Genomic DNA, 17,882 nt, shown 5'->3' with positions numbered 1-17,882 from the left:
CATATTACTGCTATTTTCTGCTGTCAGGACTGGCTAAAGGGACTTATAATAAAATTCATAATAAGTAAATACACAAACTCATAATAAACCCTCCAAAGGAGGAGATTAAAAACTACAAATCAGTTTCATTGTTTATGAAGAAAGATTTTCTGTATGTGATTCATTCTAAAGTAGGAGCCAGCACCAAAAATCTTCTGGCTGTTTGGACAAGCCAGCCACCAAAAGGAGGTAAGAAAAAAAGAAAACCCTGAGAAGCAAGCTCTCATCTCACTAGCTCAGAATTGCACCTAGAAATGAGCCCAAAGCCTCTGACTCTTGGCTCGGGAGTTTTCTCTTTCCCTTCTTGCCAGAAGCTTCACCATGAGACTAACCTCCGTTTTTGGTTTAAACGCAGCCTTGAACGAGAAGTGAAGGCAGTAAATACATGCTGAACAAATGCTGGAATCCCAGTGACATCTGGACACTGAATCACAGTGGCCTCAGTGGAGACTCAGGGAACAGAATCCTCAGGGATTGGGGCACCTTTTCTGTACAGCAAGATATGAGGACTCCACCCACTTGCAATCCAGGTCCTACCAATGCGTCTGGGAAAGCAGCAGAAGGCGACCCAAGGACCCATGTTAGAGATGTAGATGGAACTCTGGGCTCCTGGCTTAAGCGTGGCCCAGATACGGCCCTTGTAGGCAATGACCTAAGGGAGGAGCTTTCTGTTTCTTTCTCTCTCTCTCTGTCTCTCTCCTTCTCTGCCGCTTCTGCCCTCTCGCATCTCATTCTAACTCTGACTTTCAGATAAGCACGAAAAATATGCTTTAGGGCCCGGCGCAGTTGCGCAGTGGTTAAGGTCCTTGCCTTGCACGCCCGGGATCCCATATGGGCGCCGGTTCTAATCCCGGCAGCTCCGCTTCCCATCCAGCTCCCTGCCTGTGGCCCGGGAAAGCAGTCCAGGACGGCCCAAAGCTTTGGGAACCTGCACCCGCGTGGGAGACCCGGAAGAGGCTCCTGGCTTCGGATCGCTCACTTGGGGAGTGAATCATCGGCCGGAAGATCTTCCTCTCTGTCTCTCCTCTCTGTATATCCGCCTTTCCAATAAAAAAATAATAAAAATAAATCTTTAAAAAATATATGCTTTAAAAAAAAGAAGAGGGAAAAGGAAAACTTTTAAAAATAACTGGATCTCACTCAAAATACGTAGAAAAAATATGCAGGAACTCTATTTTTTTCTATGAAAAAGCAACACAATATCTAGCCTAAATACCAAGTGTGGCACAGAGAATAGGAGTAAAGAATGGGCCTGGTGGGGAGCACCCCTAGGGAATTATAGGGAAAGAGCTCTGATTCCACACTGCCACAAATACGGAATGCTCTTCCTCTTAGATACCTAAGTAGTCTGGAGTTAACTCAGAAATAGCATATGTCCAAAAATAAAGAGTGCTAAGACTGACTACATCATCCCTGTAAGAATTTTGTTCTAAAACTTCAGTATAGCCCACTGCTGCTCAAGCTAAGCTACAGGAAATAGGAATCCTATGACGCTAAAACAGATGGATTTATTGAACTGATAATTATATGAATGACTCAGAAGGCAAAAAAAGGCCCTGTGTATAGGTGAAAACGGAAAATCTGGTCACAATTTAAAAGTTTACGTAATGAGAAGGGCATTTCATTTAGCAGTTAAGGTACCAGCTAACTGCCTGCACCCTATAATGGATAGATTTAATAGCCAGTTCCAATTCAAGCTCAACTTCCTCCTAATACAGACTCTAGGAGGTAACAATGATGGGCTGAGCAATTAGGTTCCCGACATCACTGGCAAAACCTGGGTTGGGTTCCCTTTCTGGCTTCCCAACTCCTGCCCTTTTGGAAATTTTGAGAAGCAACTAGTGGGTTAGTGTTCGACCCTTTTTCTGTCTCTGCTTCTCAAATAAATAAACACTTTTTTTGCATATAGGATTGTTTTAAGTTTATTTTTATTGGAAAGTCAGATATACAGAGAGGAGGAGAGACAGAGAGGAAGATCTTCCCTCTGTTGATTCACTCCCTAAGCAGCTAAAAATGGCCAATCTGCATCTCAAGGCTACCATGCTTGCTAGGCTCTAAGCTTGTATGATTAAAAAGCAGCTCAGTGCCTGCTGGGAGGAGGAAGGGAGCAAGGACTGACTGCAGTGCTGGGCTGTGGTGATGGCCACACGATTATACACTCACTTAACTATCACTGAGGAACATACTTGCACTGATTATGTCCGAGTCTAGCATTTTTAATTTAAATGGTTACATGTTTTTAAATTTAGTAATATTCATTTCCTGTAAATGTTTGTATTTACAGATAAGTTACATTAGCAGTGTTTTTCCAAATATTAATAATGTATATTTTATAACACTTTAAAAATTTGAATTTTTCAAATGTTAAATGGATTAATGTCCTGATCACTGAGGATTTAAATAGCAATCAAAATAGCAAAGTACACTTAGAAGAACTCAAAAGAAGGGATTTGGGTAGTTTTCTCAAAATTGACTGCTACTGTGGCAAACTAGTCAAGCTTCCTTAAAAAGTAGTATATCAATATTAATGTGTTTAAGCACTGGTAAGTCATTATAATTTGATAATTTCAAAAGAAAAGTATTTTTAAATTCCAGGAGATCATGATAATAAAGCTTAACAATAAAATCTGAATCATTAGTATAAGACCAGGATGTATACAAATTTTATACGCCTAAAACCCTTCGAAAAAATTACCTAGCATCAATGATGATATTGTTAAAAATGTTTTCCATTTTCCTAATCACTTTGCCCAATTACCTTTCCTTGATTCTATAACAGAGATAACTATGTAACTCTCTTATACACACAATTCTGTAATACGGTAAATGGAAATAGTCAGTATTTGGCATATGGGAAGCATTTGAGAGATGCTAACTGTTGTCCTGCCCATGGTGAAGTGATGATCTCTGGGCTAGATTCAACATACAGGATGGTTTGTATTCTTTATTTCAGAGCCTCCCACCAGGGAAAGCCAAGTATTCAGCAATGTTCATGCCAACTGAAAAAAAAAAGTATTTCTAGCTGTTGTAACAGAAAATCTCCCCTAACCTCCTTCGATTCATTACACAATGAATTATCACTCAGTCTCTCACCCAGAGCTGGTGTGATATAGTGGAACTGGCCCAGCACACTTTCTTCAGCTGATGACAAATCAAATCATAAGGCAAATAGGACAAAGGAAATATGATGCGAATGGATTCCATTCACAGTGGGGTCATCATTGACACTGTTCCCTCCTAGTGAGAGAAATATCAGAGAAGGATATGAAATAATGTAAGATGCTGAGGATGGAATTTTAAGACCTTAAAAACATGTCTTTATATTGGCAGTCCTCAAAATACACTCATATTTCCTCTGGCTCTTCCATTCTTTCTCTTCTGCCCCAAAAATGTAGGTATGTGTGCTTAGAAATGTTCAAAGCCAAATTTTCTCAAGTACACATTTTAAAAGTAACTTCCAGGCCCGGTACAGTAGCCTAATGGCTAAAGCCCTTGCCTTGAATGTACAAGGATCCCATATGGACGTTGGTTCATAACCCGGCAGCCCTGCTTCCCACCCAGATCCCTGCTTGTGACCTGGGAAAGCAGCTGAGGATGGTCCAAAGCCTTGGGACCATGCACCCACATGGGAGACCTGGAAGAGTTCCAGACTCCTGGCTTCGGATAGGTACAGCTCCAGCCGTTGCAGTCAGTTAAGGAGCGAATCATTGGACGGATGATCTTCCTCCCTTTATCTTCTCCTCGTTATATATCTGACTGTGTGTGTGTGTGTAGTTTGGAGATGAAGTTGACCTTCACTTTCATAAAAGTCCCTGCTGATGGAGTCAGCAGGCATTACATGAATGCAAGGTCTGATCTACCCTGGGTGGCATACAGCCAATCCAGATGAGAGCTGAAACAAGCAGGCAACACTGCTTAGCCTTACAGAGCTTTATGAGAATACCACTGCAATTCTGATTCTCAGCAGTTACTTACACCAGTCTACCCCACCCACTGTTGTTTTCAATAGTGAAAGCTGACACACTTAAGACTCTTGGCTGCCAAATTCCTAAGTTGTTTCCTGCACATATTAAAAATGTTCCCATGTTTTTGTGGTCATCAGCCTTTTTAGAATTTTTTACTTCATAAGAAACTCTAACTGATACTCGCTGAAGATCTAAAAGGAGCTCTCATATACATTTAATTTTATTTTATTGTCCTTTAATTTGAAAGGCAGAGACTGAGCAATAGAAACATGCAGAGAAAACTTCTGCTCACTGGTTCACTTCCCAAATGTCCACAACAGCCAAAGCTGAGATGGGCTAAAGCCAGGAAACCAGAGATTGAATCTCCTGTGTGGGTGGAAGGGAGTGGAATACTTGAGCTATCACCTGCTACTTTGTGCATGAGCAAGAAGTTGGTCAAATGCAGCATAGTGGGGACATAAACCAGGCATTCCAATGAGCAACTTAACACTTCATTTTCCTTCTTGCTTGCCTCAGCTCTCACACTTTAAATGACTTCCAAACATTCCAATGGAGATCTCTAAAAGAAGTCTGACGAAAATATCCAATTTGTACAGAGGGCAGACACACAACATCCAAGATATGGATGCACATTCATCTCTTTTAATGATCATCATTTCACAGTGTATTCTTACCTTTCCTTAAGTCTCTCTCTTGCTTTATTTATTTATTTATTTATTTATTTATTTATACTAGAGAGAGACAGACAGAAAGATCTTCCATATACTAGTTCACTCCCCAAATGGTCACAAGGGCTGAAGCTCAGCTGATCCAAAGTCAGGAGCCTCCTCTGGGTGCCCAAAATGGGTACAGGTTTCCAAGGATTTGGCCCATCCTCCACTGCTTTCCCAGGCCACAAACAGAGAGCTGGATGGGAAGTGGAGCAACCAGGACATGAACCAGCACCTGTGTGGGATCTCAGCACTTGTAGGTGAAGGATTAGCCAGTTGAACCTTTATGCCAGGCCCTCCCTAAGTCTCTCACCCTTCATTTATTCTCCACATAAGGAGTGAGTAACTCTCCATTGAGGCTAGAATGCAGTGAGAACACATTCCACCCTAACGGGCTGGCTGCCTTCCAGAACACTATGACTGGCAATCATATCTTGCCACCTGATGTTCACACTGGCATTGAGAGGGTGCTGTTGAAACTGCTAACTCAGCTAAAATTCAGGTTTCTTTCCACCTACTATGCTATAGTCAGGGTTTACCATCCTTAGGTCTTTAGATTCTGATGTTCTCTTCATTTCACCTCCCAAGCAGTGCTTCTCGAACTTTCATGTTAAATGGACTGCCTAAGAATCTTATTGAAATACACAAGCTAATTCAGTAGGTCTGTGTACAGAATGAGACTCTGCATTTCTACAATTTCTGCTGCTGTCCCCAACTACCCTTGGTTGCAAAGGTCGAAGGAACATGAATGAAACAAATCCCTCAGCACACAGAGCACACTTTACAAGTTTTCAGTGCCACATAGAAAGTTTCAACTCCCATACTATTACTCCAAAAAAGGATCAGGGGGTAAAATATCTGCTGTAATGCCTTCTTACTTTTTCTTTTTTTTTTTTTTTAAGAAATCATACCTTCAGTTATTTCCTTCCTAGAAGATTTCTTTTTTATTAAACTATTGATTTTACCTTACTGTCTGCCAAGAAGCTACGTTTAACTTATGATCTTCTAACTAGAGAAAATAAAATGGAATGATCTCTCCAGGGCATGCCCAACCTATATTTCCACGACTCTACTTAGAATCTGAAGCACAAATTACAAACCAAGGAACATTATCTGACAAATGTTAGGCTTTCAATGAGGCTTGTCAAGAATACAGAAACCAACAAAGCATTGCTTTCTTTCTCCCGAAGGTTTTGGTCTTCCAAAAGCATATAAATGGTTATAACAGAAAATGTACCTTATTGTTTAGGGAAAACCAAGGACCTTGTATCACATAAAGAATCATGGTAACTGCACTCCTATTAACATGAAAACTCCTGGCATCTAAATCTTTACCTAAAGAGAGGTATGAAAAATCTGCGGTTCCTTCCCCCCCACTGAAGGAATCTAGACAGAGTAATTAATTTTGAGATGCTTTTAACTTCCAATAATTGACCACAGATACTCCTTGATTTATGATCGGGGTCCTGGCAAATCCATGTTAAAGTTAAAATGCACTGAATACACCTAAACCACAGAGCATGGTAGCTTCCTAACTACCCTGTAGTGGTGTTTGTGTTCCTTCATGGCCACAGAGCTGACTGAGAGCTGCAGCTGCTGAATCTGCCAAGGATGATGAAAAAGGATTGGACCACACATTATAAGCCTGAGAAAAGATCAAGCTTTGAAACTGGGAGTTTGTGTTGTGGTACACCGGGTTAAACCACTACTGTCCGGGTTAAACCACTACTGTCCAGGTCCCATATCAGAGCATTAGTTCCAGTCTCAGCTGCTCCACTTCAGATCCAGTTTCCTGTTAATGCTATTGGGAAGACAGTGGAAGATGGCCCAAGTAAGTCCCCTGCCATCCAAATCAGAGACCAGCATGAAGTTCTAGGTCCCAGACTTCAGCTTGGCCTAGACTTGGCTGATGAGATCATTTGGAGAGTGGGACAGTGGACAGAAGACCTCTCCTTGTCTCTCTTCCTCTCTCTGTCTCTTCCTTACTGTCATTATGCCTTTTAAATAAATACACTTTTTAAAAAAATTTTAACATTTGAAGTATGTTTTTGAATGCTTATCAGTTTTTCAGTAAAGTTGAAAACAAATGGAACCAATGTAAGTTGGAGACCATCACTACACTGAACATGTCAAGAATAATTACTTTATGTGCTGTGTGCTTCTTAGCTTGCTTTTTTTTAAAAAAAAGTACTTGAAAGGCAAAACAACAGAGACATTATTTCTGCTAGTTCACTCCTCAAATACCTGTACCCAGTAGGGGCTGGTTACAGGTCAAAGTCAGGCCAAAGTCAGGAAACTGGACTTCGACCCAGGAATCCCAGGTGAGTGACAAAGACCGAAGTATTTGAGCCATCACCTGCTGCCTCCATTTATAATCCTGCATCAGGAAGAAGCAGGATTCAGAAGTGGAATGGAGATTTAAAACCAGGGACTCCAACAGGACATGTGGGTATTATAAGCGGCATCTTAATTGCTAAGCCAAGCACCTCACCTCAGTATGACTTTTGATTACTTATTACTCTCAGACCTCAGAACACAGACAGGAGGAATTCTACAGAGAGAAAACACAATGTATCACTAAGATGGCTGCAGAACATCTTACACACCAAAATAAAAGAGAGCCAGATAGCTTAACACATTTCTCATACATATTTGCATACTAGCAGATGACATTACCACCAAGAAGCCAAAATGTATACACAAGGGAATATAATTTTTTAAAATAACAAGGCAAAGAAAATGGATTAAAATATAAACTAAGTCTGTCTCACCAATGAACTTGTAGGTGATTTTAATTTATCTTAATATTTTCCTATTTGCTTTAAAATTCTTTACATTGATAAAATATTAATCTAAAAAGGAAAACCAAATTAAAAATAAATCTCCATTCCGCCCTTTGTTTCCAGGACATGTTGTTCACAACACTGTTGAGATTCAAAAGAGAATCTTTAAAGTTCCTTTTAATTTCCAAAAGTGTTGTGTTTCATTTAATATCATATAAAGGATTTAAACTAATCAGAAAAATCTGCTGCCACATATTGTACTCAGCTGTCTCAAAAGCCCTTGAATCCTGTAGGATTGGTTTCTGCCATAATTGGACCAGATCCCTTTCACATGAATATCTTACTGCCTCATCACCAACTTTCAAATCCATAAAATGTATTGATTAGTTGTTCTCTATTTTCCCTGAATGGTCCAGGTAGTGTCAGAAAAGGTTTAGTAAATTCTCCTGATTTCAGAAGATGACACTTTTCAAACAGGATAAATGTTGTATACCCATTTTAAAAAGTGCTTTCACTAGGAAAAATGCTGTAATATTAGCAGATGAGTTTTGTTTTGCTCTGTTTTTAATTAGCTTAGAGTCTTTCCCAAAACAGGAGCTGAGGCTAGAAACATCCACCATGATTAGTGCCTGTTCATCTGTGCTTCCTTCCACTACAGGAAACAGCCTTCCATCCACGGCTCCACACAGCCAAGGCCTGTGATGACTGGAGACAGCTCTTTCACGGCTGTGACCTGTGGGTACCTTGCTGAAAAGGGGGATCAATATGTAATGTCAAGGGCAAGCCGGAGATGTAAGACACTGTGTCATATACTGAGCATGATTTGGCAGCTCAGGCCCTGGTGTGTCAGAACCCAACAGGACACTACCATGAGCCTCATCTTATAAAATCAGATATCAGATCAGAATAATCAAGGCTTGAGGGGCTGTGAATGGGCAGTGAATACTGTGAATGGGCACCATGAGACGAAGTTTTCAATTTAGGGAGTTGTCAACAAGGAAGACTAAGAAAAGATCTGAGCTGAGCAATGACAATCTGTTGCCAAAGAACACTTCAGACTGGTTGGAAGCATTGTTGAAGAACCCCCAAACTGGAGTTCACTCCAGTGATAAGCAGTAAGCCAATCACTGGTATTGGGGTGGTGAAAGAAAGCAGGTCTTTATTGTGATGCACAAGGCAAGGGGCCAGGCAGCTATTGCTTCGTTTCTGGGATCTCCCAGTATTTGGGATGAAGGTTCTTGCAGACAGAAAACTGGGGGCTGAGAGGTGTGTACATGCAAGGTTCCTAATTGGACAGTGATGCCACGATCTTTAGGCACCAGCTCGTTGGTGGGGTTACTTGAACGTAGTTACATCTCTTCCAGGAATTCCCAGAAAAGAGGATACCTGCCATTGAGGTTTATCCACAGGTAGACAGGAAGCTCCTAGTGATTAGAACCTTGAGGACTTGCTCTCAATTTAGGAAATTCCTTTTGGAAAATGACAGACAAGGAAACAGGTGCTAAAAGAGACAGACAAGGGCACCTGGGGCTAAGGGAAAGAATATGGGTCTGGATCATGTTTTTATATCATAGGTGTTGGGTTTCAGATTTCAGAGATAACATCACTCATCAATGTACTCTCCAATAAACACACAGAGCAACCACTAGACACAGGTATTCAACACATGATAGCAACACAAATGTTAATATTATGTTAGGGGTGGGAATTGGTTGTCAACTCATAGATGCTCTTTAGGAGCAATTTGTGCCACTGAAGAAGCAAGTGAAGACAACACTATCTGGGTTGCCTTCAAAACTGACCAAGTAAGGTATAAATATCATCTCAGAGATGATTTAAAAAAAAAAAAAACATAGTTATTAGTAATGGAAACAAGGGCTGGAAGAGGCTCCTGGCTTCGGATCGGCATTGCATCGACTGTTGCACTCACTTGGGGAGTGAATCATCGGACGGAAACAAGGGCAAAATAACCAATTCTATATCCATTATATTATGCAATTCCTGTACTTTTAAGAAAGCCTAGAATATGAAAACAGAAGAAAAGACTAATATTTGCCAAACCCCTATCACATTGGCTTTTGTAGTTAGTGTCAATTAACTAGCACACCTATATTATGAGGTATAATTTCCGGATTCAGAAAGCAGTAAGACTTGCCAAAGGGGAACCCATTATCAAGTGTTATAGTCAAGAACTGATAGTGGAACCTGGGACAATGGTTCAACTGGCTAATCCTTCACCTACAAGTGCTGAGATCCCACACAGGTGCTGGTTCATGTCCTGGCTGCTCCACTTCCCATCCAGCTCTCTGTTTGTGGCCTGGGAAAGCAGTGGAGGATGGGCCAAAGCCTTGGGACCCTGCACCCATGTGGAAGATCCAGAAGAGGTTCCTGGCACCTGGTTTCAGATCAGCCCAAGTCCAACAGTTGAGGCCAACTGGGGAGTGAATCAGTGGGTGAAAGATCTTGCTCTCTGTATCCTTTTCTCCATAAATCTGCCTTTCCTATGAAAACACATTTAAAAAAAAATACAGGCATAGCTCCCGAGTCCTTACTGTCCACCAAAGATGGTAGACCAAAACAGCACAATCCGTCCTGAATCCTTTAACTCATTGGTGACATGTCGTATTTATTCTTAGGCTTCTTTTCCTTTGAGATCAGCTAAAATATTTCCTTCAATTCACATCTTCAGTAAATCAAGAAAATGACTTTACATATGCTCTGAGCTTCCACAGAAAATTTTAATGTGACATTTAGAAATGTAAGCTCAATCACTTGCATCAGCTGTTTTATTTTTACACTCATTGCAAACAAAAGCAAAAAGTTTTGCATTCGCTTTTACAATACAGATAATGTGCCAAATCGCAACAGTAAACAACTTGCGTATCAAGAGAGAGGGGCTTAAATATGCTTAAAGAAGTTAATTAGAGTCGTCCCAGAAAAGATCTGTTTTCAAAAAGCAAAAATTCCATGATTACCAACATCTACAGAAAATCTCCTTTTTTTCTACTTCAAAAAATATCTATCACACTCGCCACTTTTTCCTTTTCATTTGGGAACTTCTGATTTTCAGATTTTCTATGCTCATCTTCTGCTAGAGTCATGATCAGATATCATACATAGAAAGCTAATCTGTAAGAGGAAGAGATATCCTAACTCTTGAAACTCAATGATGAAGGAAATCATTTTTACTTGAGATTCTTGCACCAGAAGGGGGAAAAAGGCATTTCATAATATCCAATTAATATATTTTTACTGATCATCACTACTACTTCCAAATCTCCAACACAAATCTATAATAATCACCTAATATTAATGGCTACAACATACATGGCTCTGGAGGGTCACATGTGTACCAAACAATGTCTAATGGTAGGAAGACAGAAAGATGCATAGCTGATTTATTCATGTCAGCCTAAGACACCTGTTGTCACAGTTTGCATCTGAACTAAAGTATGTGACTAAGTCCACCACCCTGACTTGCAGCATTCCTTCCAAACCCACACTGGATGCCTGCAACCTCAGAGAGCACTGAAGCCTATGTACTATTTGCACACTTGTTTTACACATATACATAAATGATAATGTTTAGTTTGTAGATTAGGCACAGTAAGAAATTAATAATAGCTAATGAGAAACTACAAATTAAAAATATACCAGAATAAAGATTATGAGAATGTGGATTTTCCAACTACTTCTGACTTCAATTTAACTGAAACTCTGGACAATTTAACTGAAACTTTGGATAGCATTGACCTTCAGCTGAGTGAGTCTGAGTGTTTTCTATTTTAGGAAAACCAGAATTTGCTCGTGCTAGCATGCAAGTGGATTTTTTCAAAGCGCATAGCATGTGAGAAATGTCTGCAAGATAAAAATAGAATATCCCTGAGTCTTTCCTATACTACAAAAAGTATACTCAATGTCTTACAGACACTTTGGTGTCGACTAGTACAGCTGAAAGGGATTTGCACTAATGTATCTTTACCATATTTCAGCAGGAGGAGGCAGACCACCGGCAAGTACCTTATCTATGTTCTGCACAGCATAAATTATCTGGTTAGGTATTACCTGGCATAAAATTCGCTGTCCTTTATGATTCTAAGGGGGATTCAATAAGCACAGATTTAGCAACTCAAGACAACCAGATTTGTTTTTCCATAAAAAGGATTCAGGAGCTATACTGAGATGTCTCTGTAGCAAATCTTACACTTTAAGGACTTATTATAATCACTTAAAAAGAAAATCACATTCTAAATGACCTCTGGGAGTAGCTTGCTGGTAGGTGGGTGAATAACCAATACCAGAGTGCCAACAGCCAGAGCTTAGCTTGTAGCAACAGGAAGAGTCTCAGATGTTGCAAACCCTCCTGTGGCAAACGGAGAAAGGGGATGTCATCTGAATCCTCAGCTGGCATATGCCCTCTTCCTTCTTTGGGGTTCTTAATTCAGGCCCAGATTAACAAGGTCTCACTCAAAATAAGGCATAGTGTTTCCTTGAACTCCCTAGTTATGCCAGCAGAAAGCCCAGTGATACAAGAGCAAAATCACCCTGACAATTGAGAAAAGGGAAAAGGTCACAGTAGCCTATCTGGGAAGCTCCATGACCCATGCAGGGGAAATGGAGTGGAAATCTTCAGAAAGAATTTGCCTACAAGCTGGAAGCTCAAGGGCCACCACAGTGGTCTCAGGCAACTGCAGCTTCCTGCAAAATCTTGTCCATATGGTGCAGCATTTACAATGTGTATGTTTCCTCATCTCAGCCTAAAACTCTCGAAAAATTACTGAGGGATCAACGCCTTGGTTATGGCTTAATGCAGACCCAAGAGGCAAGAGAATGAAGCGGTAGGGTGATAAGAACAGATCGGGCAGCATGAGGTCTGTACCCTCCCTCCAGTGCTCAGTGCCTCTGGGTAAGAGACTAAACAGCAGGTAGAAGTCTTCATGCTTCCATCATCAAAAACTCCAGTGCCAACTGCTTCCCTACTCCCGCCACCACACATTAATCTGCAGGCTGATAAGGGCAAAAGAAAAAGCCATCCCTGCTTGCACATTTTCCCCTCATTTACTCACAGCACCCACATTCTTAATTAAAAAAAAAAAAAAAACTTCTTCCTGGGCCCAGTGCAAGGGTTCAGTAGCTAAATTCTTGCCTTACACATGTCATGGTCCCATGTGGGAATGGGTTTGTGTGCCAGCTGCACCACTTCCCATCCAACTCCTGCTTGTGGCCTGGGAAATCAATGGAGGACATGGGAGTCACGGAAGAGGCTCCTGGCTCTTGGGTTTGGATTGGCTCAGCTCTGGCCATTGTGACCACTTGGGGAGTGAAACAGTGAACACATCTTTGTCTCTCCTTCTCACTGTAGATCTACCTTTCCAATTAAAAATAAATAAATAAAATCTTTAAAATAAAAAGCCTATTTCCTTAATAAAAAAAAAAAACATGTAAAATGCTTTTTTGAGAACTGTATTTCCCAAATCGGTTATGAAGTTTTTGCAGGACTCAGTTAAACTGGATTTTCCATATTGTTTATGAAGACCATGTAAAAGCTCAGTTCAATATCATCATCATCATTATTATTATTTTAAAGACTTTTTTATTGGAAAGTCAGATAAACCCCGAGGAGGAGAAAAAGAGAGGAAGATCTTCCATCTACTGATTCACCCCAAGTGGCCGGCCATGGCCAGAGTTAAGTCAATCTGAAGCTAGGAGTCAAGCGCCTCCTCCAGGTCTCCCATGTGGGTACAGGGTCCCAAGGCTTCGGGCTGTCCTTGTCCCAGGGCACCAGCAGGGAGTTGGAAGGAAAGCATGGCCTCCAGGACACAAACCAGTGCCCATACTGGATCCTGGCACGTGCAAGGCTAGATCTTTAGCTGCTGCACTGGGCCCAGTTAAATTATTTTTAACAAAGGGAAGGGAAAGTGATGTTAAGGTGAATATGCTATGGACATCAGAGCCAGGTGGGCAAGGTCACATGGTGGCAACCTGAGGTGCCATCATGGAGCATTCCCCACAGCAAAGCTTATAAGGAAATAGCTGTTCTCAAAGTTTTATCAAGCCTCAGTCTGGCAAGGCTGTCAAAAAAAAAAAAATATTCTACTCCAGCAAACTGTTGATTGGGCAGGTTCTCTTTTGAACTGAAAAGCTTCTAAAGATTCCTGGAGTTCATGAGGCAGCATCTTTGCTCCCACTGGGAACCCAAGCGAACAGTATATATGTTCTTTGTAAACCTTTGCAGGGTTGCAGCACTCCTACTAAGAAGAGAGCACACTACAGCAGAGGAAACACCTGCGCCAGCAAAGTGCCTGCTTGCCTGAAAACCAGCAGAGTGCAGTTGTCAGTAGAACACCAGCAGGGGCTGGAAGCCACAGACAGATCAGAAAACCTTCAGATGGTGTTCCTTGGGCAAAGTCCTGCCTGGAAAAATTCTTCCTCATTACATTGACAATGCTATCTGTTGCTTAAACATAATCAGCTATGGTTTTGTGGTTAACAGGAAACTCTGGAGCCAGACTGGTTCAAATCCCAGCTCTGGCCTTTTATATAGCAATATGGCATTAGGGAAGTGTTTAGTGATTTATTTATTTGAGAAGCCAAGATACACATAAGGAGAGAGAGAGAGACAGAGAGAGGCTGATTGAGAGCTTCCGTCACTGATTGATTCCTCAGATGCCTACAAGAGCTATATCACAGCCAGGTCAAAGTCAAGAGCTGGGAGATCAGTCCAGGTCTCCCATGTGGGTGGATAGAACCTGGTTACTGGCCCATCATCTGCTGCCTCCCAAGAAGAGCACTGTCAGGAGGTAGAGTCAGGAGCTGGAGCAAGGAGTCAAACCCAGAAACTAGGATACGAGCCACAGGTGCCTTAACCAGTATCTGAAACATTACACCAACACTCGCCTTTGGGTAGGTTTTTAATAAGTTCTGAGCTTGTGATCCTCATCTGCTTAGTGTGGATAAAGATCACAGTATTAGGAAAACTAAATGTGCTAATACTAACACACTCAAGACAACACTCAATAAAGCTACTGAGTACAGCGTAAAAATAACTGCACATGTATCATCATACTTGATCCCACAATCACTCTATAAAATAGAGATGATCATTTAATCTGTTTTTATCTGAGATTTTAGAAAAGCAGCAAAAGACAATTTTCAGATTCAGTATGTGGAATTTTGAACCACTTAAGTTTTGAAGTAAATGGGGAGGAGAGATAAATAAGCATGAAATATTTTTTTAAAATTATGCTCTTTATGAAACTAGGTAAACTCCATCTTGAGAAAACTTAATACATGGAGAATACAGAACCGCAAGTTGGTTGAGTAACTCATTAGAAATGGAACAGGTGAGTAACTGAAATATTGAGATGTGAGGCTTACTGCCTTATTGCCACCAAGATTCACAAGCCAGCAGTGGGCTTTCTGGTCACTGTCACACTGATAACATTCCAACCACAGCCATCTAGATCCACTCCTTAAAATCCTTACTCACATGCAAAATATGAGACAAAGAGAACACTGGCAACTGTAGGTGAGTAACTGGCACATAGTCTCCCTTCTCTAATGAATTTCATAGATTACAGCACTTCAATGCAATCCTAGAGGAGGAGGAATTCTTTCATGACTGACACTCATTCTAGTATTAGCATTCATTTCTACTTCATGAAGTTGAATGTGTTTGCCTTCAGGAACTTGTATGAATCTTCTTATTTCATGAGATCAATCCTTTAGTACGTGAATCTTAGTTTTGGTTTTAGGATGTACTATGCTTTCAAATAACTGAAACAACTCCTCAAAATTTACAAGGGACACTTTTATAGAGCCACACTAAAACTGCATTTCAAGAAGAAAGAATACAATAAAAAATTCTAATCTTAAACAAAAAGACACTGAATGACCAGCAAATCACACTGTGCACATATCAGGTTTGTTTTCAGGTTTTGTTTTTGTTTTATTTCAGCTCACCATCAGGGTTCTACTAAACCTTTAAGAATCCATGCAAGACCCTGAAAGGTAAAACTTCTTTGGGAATCACTGGAGCAACTCACTAAAATGTCCACCCAGTCGAATTAAGAATGCCCCCATACCTTTCATCTTGATTATGAAATCATATTTTAGAGTCAAGGGGTGCATAATTCTCTAGAAATATACCTCTTTGAAGCCATCCAGATGAAAATATGCCATTCTGTAGAAACACACTTTAAAAACCGTAAAAATGTTAATAAATCTCCACCACTGAGACACAGAATCATTAACCATTATTTAGGTTAAAGAAGTGATTCTCTCCAGAGGTTTTCTTCTCACGGCCAGCTTTACTGCTGAATCTCAACTACGCTTAAGGTTGGACGACATACAATAAAACTAAAACAAACGACTGAGAAGCATTATTAAGTACATACAAATGAAAGGTAGAAATCCCCAAGGAATCAGTCTTCTAAAGTAGCTCCTTTTTTTTTTCTTTTCCTACTTTACTCTCGTGTTTCATCATACCCACTCTATCTCTAGACTGATCTGAAGCCAACAAGAACCTGCATACGATTCCATGACCCAGCCCCCTCCACAATCTGTAGGTACTATGCTTCAGGTACCTACTGCCTGCCTGCCACCTACATCCCAGACTACTGGTTCTTGCCTGTGAGGTAGAATTCACAGCATAGCGTCTCTCTTACCTGTTTCCCATCCAACGTGTACAGGCGCTTCACCACTCCTGAGTCCAGCTTGATAGCATCAGTTATATCAGTGAGGACCTGCTCAAAAGAATGAGCAGTCTTCTTGTTGAGAAGAATCCTAACAGCCTTCCGGGGTTTCACCCCACTTCTGATGATGGTGACCAGTTTGGGCCGAATGAAATCCTTATTCTCCCGCACCTCAGAAGGACTGCCTTTGGCAGTGGCTAATGAAGACACCGCCCGGGAGGCCGAGGTGGTCTTGACATTCACCGACCAGTTGGGGTTCACGTTCTTGGTGTACTCCAGTTTCTTGAAGGGCTCTATGGAGCCACATACATAACTCTCTCCTAGGAAAAAGGAAAATTTTACAATCATACAATGATAACTGCATTTCTTCATTGCTATTTAGGCTTTGATTTTCCTTTTCTATTTAGGGGATTTGAAACAACAGATGCATTCATTAATAATTAATGAAAAAGAGTTCTACCTTCCAATCTGGCTCTGTTGTCAACAAACAGGGTGGGGTAAAATCATCACTGCTCTGTTTCTTCATCTTCAGATAGTTAACAGAAACATTAATTCACTGACATAGGTCTCAAACAGGTGCAAAATCAAGTTCAAGTTGCAAGAATTTCTTTGCAGTTTAGGGATTCCTTTTTTTTTTGGATTTTTACTTCTTTATTTGAAAGTGAGAGGGACAGAAAGAAGGAGAGACAGAGATCAAGATCTCCGACTTGCTAGTTCACTCCCCAGATGGCTAAAACAGCCAGGGGTAGACCAAGGTGAAACAAGGAGCTTCATGCAGTCTCCCATATGGGTGGCAGGGGCCCAAACACGTGGGCCATATCCCTCTACCCTTTTCAGGCTGTTAACAGGGAGCTGGATAAGAGGTGGAGCAGCTGCAACACAAACTATTGCTCCTATGTGATGTTGATGTTGCGACTGGCAGCTTAACCTGTTAAGCCAGAATATTATCCCTGGATTAAGATATTTTAAAATTTTCAGAAAACTTCAAAATTAGAAGAACTTATGTTTGATACATGAGATAATTTAAAAACTAAGAAGGGCAGACCACTGCTTTATTAAAAAGTTATATGATTTGTGGTTTTGAAGAGTTCATGTTGAACATTTTGTGAAGGAAATTTCAACTCCAAAAATAAGCAAAACAGTCACATCTCCTTCACTCTCCCTGCGTAGTTCTGACCGTGACCTACAAATACCAGATTCATGCCTGTTTCTAGGTAAAGGGTTTTGAGAGTGCCCAACATACAAGCCACACCATCATAATTTGACTCCAAGTCAAATTAAATATATACTAAAAATGACTCAACAGATAATCTTTTAATGATAAATTAAAAGACCTGGATGTAGATGTAGTTACACACAAATGACAGCAACAATTGTAACAACAGATTCAAAGCTTTAAACTTACTGATTCTAAATGCATTTTTGTTAAGTTAGCAAAAAAGCATTTTAAAATTAAAGACTTAACCATGTCTTCCTCCTGTCTAAACTAGTCTTTCCTCCCAGGTAGATAAAATGCTTACACAGCCTTTATAATTATAGGAAAGTGACCCAAGCCTAATCCAACACAGTCCATTTACTTTTATGGAAGTCCTTGTCCTTATTCATTCAAGGCTGCCGAATGAGCATTCACATAAAAATAACTCAACTGGAGTTTTTTAAGTAAAAAAAAAAAAAAGTTGTTATCAGTAATAT

At 40.6% G+C, this 17,882-nt stretch overlaps 1 protein-coding gene across 10 annotated transcripts in view; it reads right to left on the bottom strand.

Moving 5' to 3' along the window:
• DCLK1 (doublecortin like kinase 1) overlaps positions 1-17,882 on the bottom strand; it is a 321,237-nt gene that overhangs the window by 287,439 nt on the left and 15,916 nt on the right. For all 10 annotated transcript variants that reach the window (XM_040991509.1, XM_040991511.1, XM_040991512.1 and 7 more), the window contains exon 2: positions 16,164-16,510. In XM_040991509.1, coding sequence (XP_040847443.1) covers positions 16,164-16,510 — 347 coding nt within the window. The remainder of the gene's footprint in view (positions 1-16,163; positions 16,511-17,882) is intronic.

The sequence above is a fragment of the Ochotona curzoniae genome, unplaced genomic scaffold (genome assembly GCF_017591425.1).
Source record: "Ochotona curzoniae isolate NIBS_2020 unplaced genomic scaffold, NIBS_Ocur_1.0 contig_64, whole genome shotgun sequence".
In the NCBI taxonomy this organism is placed as follows: Eukaryota; Metazoa; Chordata; class Mammalia; order Lagomorpha; family Ochotonidae; genus Ochotona; species Ochotona curzoniae.
Note: the sequence above shows the minus strand (reverse complement) of the source record. Positions and strands in the feature narration are given on the sequence as shown.